Source organism: Pelecanus crispus, chromosome 17 (assembly GCF_030463565.1).
Source record: "Pelecanus crispus isolate bPelCri1 chromosome 17, bPelCri1.pri, whole genome shotgun sequence".
Lineage (NCBI taxonomy): Eukaryota > Metazoa > Chordata > Aves > Pelecaniformes > Pelecanidae > Pelecanus > Pelecanus crispus.
In genome coordinates this window covers 2,426,722-2,437,499 of record NC_134659.1, presented here as the reverse complement: position 1 = coordinate 2,437,499, position 10,778 = coordinate 2,426,722, and the positions used below count along the sequence as shown (strand labels likewise).

The 10,778-nt window shown below is 48.4% G+C and overlaps 1 protein-coding gene across 1 annotated transcript; it reads right to left on the bottom strand.

Moving 5' to 3' along the window:
- Positions 1 to 3,363: 3,363 nt before the first annotated feature.
- On the bottom strand, positions 3,364 to 6,659 carry IL10 (interleukin 10). Its single transcript, XM_075722468.1, has 5 exons — positions 6,501 to 6,659; positions 5,006 to 5,068; positions 4,556 to 4,708; positions 3,785 to 3,850; positions 3,364 to 3,456 (listed from the first exon to the last, which is right to left on the bottom strand). The coding sequence occupies exons 1-5, from the start codon at positions 6,657 to 6,659 to the stop codon at positions 3,364 to 3,366; spliced, it is 534 nt and encodes a 177-aa protein (XP_075578583.1).
- Positions 6,660 to 10,778: the final 4,119 nt, after the last annotated feature.

The following is a 10,778-nucleotide window of genomic DNA, read 5'->3' as shown; positions in this document are numbered from 1 at the left end:
GCCCTGCAGCACCTTTCCGCAGCCCCTCCACCTTCTCAAGGCCGTTTCGGAGGAGCCGAGCTGCATCTCCCCGCCGTGTCAGCTCCTCTCCCACGCTGATGCCCCTGCAAGCTGGCAGCCATCCCATCCAGATTGCTGACTCGCTCTGCCTCCATTTTCTTTCGAATCAAACGAATCCTGTAACACCAGGTAACTGGAAACCTTCATTCTCCGTGCAGCAAGAGGCATCCCATCTGCTTCCTTCCTGTGGTTACTTTAACCAGAGTGACTGAGCTTTACTGAAAAACTCACCACAGCTGAGCTGACGCTGCCCTTTTCTCTGTGCAGGGCAGAGCCCAGACACCGGCTTTGCTCACGAGGGCCCTCGGGCTCCTGCCTCGAGCTGGCAATACGGGCTCTGAGAGCTGTCTCCTGCTTCCCTCTGGGAGAAAATTTATATAAAAGGAAGGAAAATAGGTGCAGAGGGGTCAGGGGAGCACGTGGACCCGATCTGCCTGGGGCGAAGCTCCCAGCAGTGCTCATGAGTGCAGGTTTTACGGAGAACAAAAATAATCTCTCGGGGCAAATTCAGCAATTCCACTGACGAACGCCAGACTGAAATCTGAACAGAAACAGACTTAGAAATTGCCATGTTAACTGAAAAAAGTTTTGTTTTTAATGCAGTGAGGAAAGAAATCCCAGCTGCTAATAAACACTGGGAGTCTGCTGGACTTGCAAGTAAAGGGCTCAGAGCAGTGAAAGCAGAAGAGGCTCAAAATTGAAACAGAAATGTGGCCAGGTGGGTACCCGCCAGCAGCCACCGGGGGCTGCCGCCGCGGGATGGAGTTTGGAAATAGTTACGCTGGTTAAATTCTGGGTTTATTAGCAACAGAGCTGCAGATTACTGCGTGCACGCCTGCTCGGTTTTGTTTGGGATTCAACTGCTGTGTGTATGGCTCCATGTGCATGGATGCAAAATCCCCAGCCTGAGGAAAAGCAAGCAGTTCTGTTGCTAATTTATATTAGTCTAGTTTTTAGCTAGTATCTACTATCTGATCTAGGATCAAGGCCTCATCCTGACTGAGAACAGATGTGAAGTTAAAAACAACTCAGCAGATAAACGGAGGCAGCAGTGCTATCTCCTGTAAATCAGGGGAAGGGAGGCCTAGGGATGTTGAAGTGTGGTGATTATCGATGACGTTCGGGCATGTAACCAGTTAATTAACTGTAAATGCTGCTCTGAAAAGGGCAATGGCTGAAACGCTTGCTAGACTTAGAGGCTGAAGAGGCTGGCGTGACCCACGGAGTACCTTGGGGCCAGAGTTTCTCTACTGTAAGAAATCACTGGCAGGTATTTTGTTCCAGCAAATTTTGTCAGAAATTTGCATTTAAATGTGAGGACCTCGGGTCTTCTCATCTTCCCTGGCCATTAAGGCATGCGACACATCCTCGGTGGTCCTCCCCACCCGGACCCCTGCCCACGGGGCTCTTCCCCAGCACGGTGACACCGGGCACAGCACCCGTGCAGCGGCGCTGGTTTACAGCCCTGCTAACAGCGTGCAAGAACAGAACAGAGGCTTTATTCACGATGAGGTCTTTATTAGCAAAAATAAAAGATTTCTTTTCATACAGATAGACATGCAACAGTTCACGCAGTGACAGAAGCTGTGGCCAAGGCATGGTACCCCCTGCCAGCGCAACCCCCCCGGGAACGGAGCCGCTGATGCTCCTGGCTCTCGCTGTGGCTCCGGGGCCGTCCTCGCTTCTCCTACAACATTGAAGTCGAGGCGTTTGGTGGAAAAATGAGTACAGAGCTGGCTCAACAGGAGCTTAACATGTCCTGGTAAGAAGCTTAAATGGAGTTTTACAGAGTTTGGCTCCCGCACTGCCCTTGAGCCAATGCCACCCGATTGATTTCAGCGGAAGAAGCGACCCGCAGAGCAGCATTCCTGCTTTGGGGCCGCCCTTGCTCCGGGATAACCGGTTCCCGTGCAGGCAGGCTGCTAGCAGGAAGGCCCTTCTGTCAACATCAATGTACAAATAGAATAAATCAAGTATAAATAGCCTCTCTTCAGTGGTTACCTTACAAAGCCAACAATGAACTGACTGTGTTTCATCATACTGGTGCCCCAATACTTCTAAACATTAGAAGCAAATGCCTCTGGGTTGGGGCATTTTCCTCTGGCTTGGTGTCCTGTAGCACTCATGGGGGCACGCAGGAGACCGGGGCAAGGAGGAAGGGGAGCCTGAAAATCTGCAGCTGCTGCTCGCGCTGCAGCCTCCCCCCCGCAGCACTCATCTGCTGCGGCTCCTTGTGCGCGGGATTAGAAATAAGACAAACCCCGGCATTGTCAGTGCTGCGCGCAGCTTTATGAATTTGAATACAAATTACCTGAGCCACCGTAAAATGGTGGTTAATTAAATATCCTCTGACTTCTAAAATTAAAAAAAAAAATAAATCAATAAAACAGCGTGTAAAACCCAATCAAAGACTGGAAAACAGTAAGATTAACTTTCCAAACTGCAGAGTGGCTGACCCAGCAGCCCTGGAAGTCAGTCATTAGCAACATTTAAGCCAAGTTCTATTAGAACCAAATATTTCATTCCTACTACTATTTTTGGCTTTAACCTGAACTAATATATAGGCTGAGGTCCAGAGGTGGAGTTAAGTGATCTGTTGCTGTGGCATGATCGCATGCTGTTCAGTGCAGTACAGCTCCTCCTCCTCCTCCACTTTGCTTTCCGTGCACGGGATTAAAAAATAAATGCCCTTGATTACGTTTATGGTTCTTTTGCTCAGTGCAAAGCCATGGAATAATTTTGAATATTTCAGTGCCTAATTCCAACTGCAGAGCCAGAGATGGTGACATGGTTATATTTGATTGCATAAATAAATAGAGGGCTAGAACAGGAGGAGAGTGCTCATTTGCTTAAAATTAAGCTTTGCTGAACTCCGAGCTGGAATTGCTCCTGATCAGGCGACCATGCTCAGTGAAACTGCGCTCAGGAGAGGCTCTGCTCATTATCTGCTCCCCAGAAGAATGCTGCTTTGGGTGTTTGGAAGCTACAAATAAAATAGCACTATCATAGACAGTATTAAAATATTGAACAATAAATAGTATTTTACAAACTCAACACACTTTTCTTCAAAACCATATTGTAAACATAAACACTGAGGTATTAGAAGTAATAAATATTAAAATCAGTTTTTTAAAAAAAACCCCCACTTTTAAATACAGTGCTAAACTTGAAGTTATTGACCCATAATTCTTGACCTGAACCCTAAAATAACTTAATCACTCGTGTGCTCTTGCAGCCTAAAGTTATTTCTCAAAAAAAAAACCAGCAGGATTTTGCGCGAAGGATGCAGACCCCTGGGCGTTTTCACTTTGTTCTCTTCATCAGCAAGTACTCTTCGATGTAGTTGATGAAAATGTCAAACTCTCCCATGGCTTTATAGATTCCACCCTCGTTCATCTGCAGGTGAAAGCCAAATCCGTTTAAGCCTGAGTGTGACGATCTCCGTGTTGTACAATCGCCAGACACGTTCTCCTTCCACCAACATCTCCGGATTCTCTGCCCCACCCCTCCGGGGAACCCGCCGGCTGCTCCTTCGAGCATCACTCTCTGGATTTTTCTGCCTTAGCTATTTATATAATTAAAGACTTTTTTTTTTTTTTTTTTTTTTTTTTTTTTTTTAATTCTGTTCTCTGTTCTAAGTTGAAGCCGGCAGTAAGATCACTGCCTCGCCTGGGGCAGTGGGTTCCTCCCAACCTCAGCGCAGCCACACGAGCGGGGACCTTACCTTATCGAATGTCTCCTTAACGTGCTTCATGGTTTTGCTCTTCTTCTCGCACGTGAAGAATCTGTGCTGCAAAGGGCCAAGAACAACGGCTTCAACCACAGGGTTTCCTTCCCGGGGCGTGCGGCGGCGGCTCTCCCCTCGTCATTGCCGCCCCGCCGGTCTCCACCTTCCCTTCCCTGCGTGAGGCCACGGGGCTCTCCGGGGCAGCAACCGCGGCTGCTTTGCACCGTGCATGCATGAAACGAGCACGGCACGACCTGAGCCCTTTCCCAGCCCCGTCCCCATTGCCACCGGCCCCGGCGCTGGGCGATGCCCCGCGGTGCGCTCTGCCCGGGGCAGGGTTGGCCCCGTGTGACTTGGCCTGCGGTGGGTGACGGGGTCACGGCCGCTCCAGGCGCGGTTTCGAGAGGCATCATCGCAGAGCCACGCTGCTCCGCGCCCAGGTAAGGGACGGACCCTCTGCCCTCCCTCCCCTTCTCCATCGAGACTGTGTTGGGCGGGGCTGGATGCAAATAAGCGCTGCTCCTGAACAGAGCTTCTGAATCATCAGAATTTAACTGATGAAAGCCCGGAGCGCGGCGGCTAGGAGAAACCCCATCCTTACGGGGTCTGCCTGCCCAGAGCCCTGCTCCTCCGCACCACCCCGACACCCGTGCTCCTGCTGCTGGGGAGACCCAGTGCCCGCTCCCCACCCTGCTGCTGCTCTGGGACGGGCTCTGCCTCGCCGGAGCGCTGGTTTCACCGCCCTCCCTGATGCTGAGCCCCACTCACACAGCGCTTCATCGTTGCCTTCAGGCTCAGCAGCAGGTTGCCCAGGTCGCCCACTTTCTGCTGCTGGTCCGTGGTGGTCCTCATGGCGCTGGGCAGGACCTCCTCCATGTAGAACCGCATCATCTCCGACATCGTCTGGCAGCCGAAGATCCCCTGGGGAGAGAGGAGGTAACGGCGTTGGGGGCTGGCCACCAGCGGTGACGTGCGTGGGTGTTCTTAAAAATCAGAATCGCGGCGGTGGTCAGAGCGCTCGCAGCACGTTAGCACCGCTCGCTGCAGCTACAGTGTGGGGGAACCATGTGTCAGCCCCGCTGCAGGCACACGTGTTACTGCTTGGCTGGAGAACTGTCCTTCTCCGACACTGAAAATGCCCCAATTTACAGTCTGCTTCCTTTCTTACAAAACACTGGCTGAAGGATAAGGCACTTAAATAAGAATTATAATTCTTACCTTAAATTCATTCAGCAGTTCAGGGCTGAGCAACTGGGTGCTAAGTTCATCATCTTTTGATTGCTGTAGAAGGACACAACGGAAACGTGAGCTTTACTTAGGCAGGCAGTCAACACTATTTTTCCCTTTGCCCTACCGAACAATCGTTTTCCTTGTTTGCATTTACGGTCTCGCTGAAGCGACGGCAAAGAGCCGCCGGCACGCTTGTGTGCGTAGCACAGCGACGCCAGATACAGGAGTCACCCGTTCTTTGGTCTGTAATCTTGCAGTGCAACTGCCATTAGGTCAAGACAGCGGTGTAATGAAATCACAAACTTCAGCACCATCGATTTCGTTAATGTGAAACTCCTCCTGCCGCTGCCAGCGCTGCACGCTCGCTTCAGCTGCAGAGGGTGTTTACGTAGGAGTGCTGATGCAAACCGCACCGCTCTTCAGATGGCTGTCGAAGCCATGGCAGCCCCGGGAAGCGAGGGATCCACCCCAGCCTGTCTGCCCACGGGCTCACGGGGCAGGAGGGTTTAATCCCCCTGGTTTTGTTATCTCTGCACGTCCAGTCAACGGGAGAAGGGATCTGCAGAGGGTGGTGGTCCTTGTGCTGCCTCTGGTGCCCCACAAGCTCCGGAAGACCAGAGAGCTGCAGCGGGGCTGGGTGACACCAGCCAGAGCATCACCCCATGGCACCAAGGTGCCAAAGCTTGCCTGAGAGGTTAGAAATATTCCTTCCCAACACTAACTGGGAGATTTACAGCAAGCTTGACATCTAAAGTCTTGACTGTGTTCATTTTGTAATAAATACAAGACATGACATTAGCCTGAGATTTAACCTGGAGAATTATCTTGTTTTATTGCTAAAAGACACTGACATTAACTAAAATAGTAACACAGATGCGATCAACCACCTCTATCAGTACCGATGCAATGACAAATGATCTGAGTGCATCTTGTGCTGCTTTCTCAGCAACCCCGAGGCTCCCGTCAGCTGCGATGCAAAGCGGTGGCCTTTTACAGGCACCACAGCAAGTGGTAGTTACTGTAGCTTTTCTCAAGCCATAAAATACCGTGTGCAGGCTTTTGCGGTTCTTTCAAAGAAAAAAGTCTGTAGCAAAAGATTTCCCTTTTCATCTCATGTTGACTTCAGTGAGGCTGGACCTCATTGCCCTGAAGAAGGGACTATTTCCTTCCTATTAATTCAGTGAATAATTTGGTCTGCAACATTTAGGGGGAAGTCTGGCCAGTAAGGTTCACAAAGATTCATTATGAAATCTCTTGAGTTCATTGTAACTAAAACTAGGGAGAAAACCCTTGCGTGTTACCTCTTGTCGAGCAATGAAACTGAACTTCTCTTGCTCACCCCCGTCAGCCCATAGCACAATACATGACCAAATCTCCTCTGTCGGGAGGAAGCTGTCTTCCCCCTCATCCAAATCACTGAACTTTGCAAAAAAAAAAAAAAAAAAGCAAAACGAGAAGGAGAGACTAGCAGCATTATACTTACAAAGTAATCCTTAATTTCCTCAAACTTGATCCTCAGCTCTTTGAGCTTTGCAGGCAGCAGTTCGGAGAAGTGGAGGCAGCTGGGCTCGGCAGGCGAGCACCTGGCAGGCAGGGCGCTGGCAGCCAGGAGCAGCACGACCAGGGCTGAGCAGGTTTGCATGCTGTGAAGATGAGCTGCTGGCCTCTTGGTCCAGCTCTCGGTTGAATTTCACAGGAGGGTAAAAAGCAGATCTGCAGCCTTCACCTTGATGGAGCCCCTAATTTATACTCTCAAAACATCGCTGAATTTCCTCTCCCCATTTCCTGGCGAGCAATATTGGGGTTTTAAGTCATTCATTAAAACCAAATGTCACTTGGGTTTCCCGTCAACTTGGGTTTCCTGTTCTCTTGACCCCCCTCCTCTCCTCACACCCCATCAAATCTTTTGTGCTTAGACTCTGCATTTTTTTTTTTTTCATTGCTTGCTTCTTGTAAATTTAAATGTGGCTAAAGAGGAAAGCTTCAGATACCATGCAAAGAAGAAAAGGTGCTGCGTGAGGTTACTTGTGCGTTCTCACAGTTACTTTTTATTTTTAGATGAATGTCCTACTGTTAGGGGAAAAGAAGTGTTTCTATTTTTAAACCTCTGTATCAAACCTGCACTTAGGATCCCCAGCACCATGTGTAATTCAGCAGCATTGCTTTTAATGAACCTGCACAAATACACTGTTACCTCCTTTGGCACTCTAATGCTATACTGCAAATATACATAATAATCTTAAGATTTAAAAAAATTAAGATTTGATTTTTACTCTTTTTTTTTTTTTTTTTTTCCAGTTAACACATATGTCTGCTGAAGTCAATGTGAATTTTCACTGCCTTCAGCAAGCCCAGAGACTACGCTCCCGAACTTCAGCTGGTGTTGTGCCTGCACACGAGGGGATTCGTTCTGGGATGTGCCGGGTGCTGAGCCCCGCTGGACTGGGATGCTGCTCAGCTCCCTCGGGGCTTGGGCACGGCTGCCTGGCCGCTTCCCCGCAGCAGCTGGGTGGGAGCAGGGTTTGTGCCATGGGAGCCACCCTTTTAACATTGGTGTGTGGGGTCAAAATCTATAAGCAGGTCATGAATATTCATGCTTCCGGCTTTTTAATCCTATTTCGTTTCCTAGAAATGGATACTAACCTCACCCAAGCAACCTAGTGCTGGCTCTATGAACTGGGTGTACTGTGTTAACTGAGAGTTATTGTTCCAGCCCTGATAAAATTATCATTTCAGAGCTGAAGATAACTCCTCTGACGTTTCTCTTGTTTTCCGCTTTCCTCTCTTTTATGCTCCCTTTCTATATATATATTTGTACACACACCCACCTACCCCTGCTTCCTTGTGATAAAGGTTTCACTGATGAATTTGGGAATCTGTTGTCGAAGAAAGAGAAAGCAAAGATTAGTTTGGCCTTTCTGAGATCAGAGGGTTTTCTTTGAAAGCACCCGTGTTACTTTGAAATAGTGTGTTCTTCCCAGCCTGCCTCTAATACATTGCTTTGGACAAATCACTTCAATTCTCATTTCCTTCACTGCACTGAACCTCTTTTAAGTGGAATTTGCAAACCTCTGTGAAGGAATTTGTTGCAAAAGAAATGCAGGAAAAATGCAAAGTATTGTTTGTTACTGTATATTTAGATTTTTTATTTTTAGGAGCAAAAGAGAGGAATGTTTGGTGTACTTATGTATGAGTAAGAGCATAGGGGATGACACATTAGTAATTGAAGGTGTTGAGGCAGAGACAATGTGGGATTTTGTGTTCTGATTTGTTTTCCTTTTGTTGTTGATATTGTTGCCTCTTCCAGAGGAGATGAGGAAGCCTGCTCCAGGTGAATCACTGCAGGCGCACTAGCTTGTCTGAATCACAGCATTTGTCACATTTGGTGACCCATTTTTCTTTCCCTGCTCTAACTCAGCTGTGCGGTTTCTCCCCTCGGCTGCCAGCAGAAGCTATGAGAAAGGAGAAGAGCGAGCAGGAGCAGATAGCTCAAACAAAACAGAGTAGTTTTAAACTCAATCCATTTCCATGGGTAGGATCCCACCTTCCTCTGCTTCCCCCCTTAGCTCTGACCCTGGGATTTTTTTTTGCTTATTTTGGATTAACTTGAATCTGCCACGAGTCAATAAACTTCACTGCCGAGACCTCGATGGCTGCTTAAGTTTCATCAAGGCATCGAAACTGCTGTGGTAAGGGCAGCGGGTGTGATGCTGTCAGGGGGCAGTGCCCCGGAGCGGGTCTGCAGGCAGCCTGGCCCCGAGCTGGCCCCATGCCCGGGACCAAAGCCCAGAGCTAAACCTGCTCCCTTGGGTGAAGGATGCAGCCCCGCTCCCTTTTCTGCAGATCTGCTCCCCTGCAGCAGAGGGGTCACTCTCGGCCTCAGCTGTAGGTTTAGGTGCTGGTATTTTTGTGGGATGCAAAGGAAAGGGTCTTTGGGCACACGGGAACCTCCTCCGCTGTCAGCAGGAGCTGGTGCAACCGCAGCACGGTGCCAGGAGCCCTCCTTCCTTCCTGCCAAGGAGCTGAATGCTCGTTTCCAAACTTCTCTTATTTTGAGCAATCTGTGGGTCTCCATGAAGTCATTGCAGTTTGACACCCTGAGCATGCGGAGCCGTTCTCAGTCTTGTGCAATTCCCTCCTCCCTGTTTTGGAACCTGGTTTGTAATTTTTTTTTTTTTTTTTTTTGGTACAAGCGTAAGCCAGATGTGTCCATTCCACAAAGGAAACTCTGGCCTGCGCACGGATGATACTCCGCTGTGTTTACCTGTATTTCCTTTGCCGTGTCAAGATCTTGACGGTGCAGTTTCACTCTGACTCACTCTTGCTTACTGCTGTGGAAATGCATTGACTCTGCAGTACTACGAAGTGGTTGCATGAATGAATAAAGCACCTTTTCCTAAAGAGTGTCCAGGGGACGTGGGTGTATTTCTAAACCTTTAGGCAACACCTTTCATGTTTGCCAAGAAGATCGTTTCAGGAAGGAAAGTATGTTACTCAAAAGCCATTCATACACTTTTACCCCACCTCCCACAAACTTCTAAGAGCTGTGTGTTCACAAGAAATACTCAGCAGGACAGCAGAATTGTGTTCCGGCATAAACCAGAAGCATTTAGGCAAATGCTTTTTCCCCGCAGCGTGGCGTGCGGAAAGGTTTGTCCTGGACATGGTCCTGGGCAACCTGCACCGGCTGAGCCCGCGCCGGCAGGGCTTGGGCTCGGTGGCCTCAGAGGTCCCGTCCTCTGGAGCAGGGCGGCATGTCACGCTTCGTATTAAAGGGGCTGCCTATGTCTGTAGCTTTTCTTATGTTGGCAAGCTTTTATGTGGGCAAGTTTTTACTTTTTTTTTTTTGCCTCCTTGGTCTCTGTCATGGCTTTTGGACAAAGGATCATTGAGTATTTTATACACTATCTATTCTAGATATAGCTTGGAGGATCCCCCAGATTTCCAGGCTGTCATAGTGGTGTGTTTATTTCTTTCCTTTTCAAAAAATTCCCCATTTCTCATCCCTTCAGATTTGGGAGATCTGCTGTCAGTGACGCTCTGGGGGAAGCAGAGACTTGATGGCCTTTCATTCACCTCGTGTGAAGAGCAGTTCTGAAGCAAAGGCATTTGCTCTCTTGCTCTCTCCCCATCGCTGATGACTAACAGTTCCTGAGGGGTGAAGCATAAAGTGGACTGCTTTTTTTTTTTTTTTTCTCCCAAGAAATTTTTTTTGCTGGCTAGGCATGACATCAGATTTTTCACTTCTGGAAATAAGCTTTCTAGCACCCTTGTCAGACTTTGCGATGTGACTCATATCGACCTCAACAGGTAAATCCCAAATTACTCTTTGGAAATTTAACCAATGTCACTGTTTTGTCTTGTAACGTCTACTCAGTCTGGAAATAAATTAGTAATAATGAATACAAGACATTATTGTGACCTCTAACGTGACTTCTAATATGACATAGAGAGAGCCTTGCATAAGAAGTTCTTATCAGGTCCAGAACTTCCATTTGATCTAAATTGGGCTGGAATCACCACCTAAAAGCATCAGGTAATGGAGACTTCCTCCCATCTGTAGATTCAGCATTTTGGTGATTAACTTAACTGAGAAATACTTCAACTTTTTTAATTGCATGCATAAAACTCCCAATATTTGGAAGTCTGCTGCAGCCTGTAAGGCAGATAGAGAATAACATCGCTGTTTAATATCCTGCCCTGGGATTTCAGGGTGCCCTCTGCCAGCCTGGAAGAGTGAGCTGTGCTTTTTTCCCCAGGT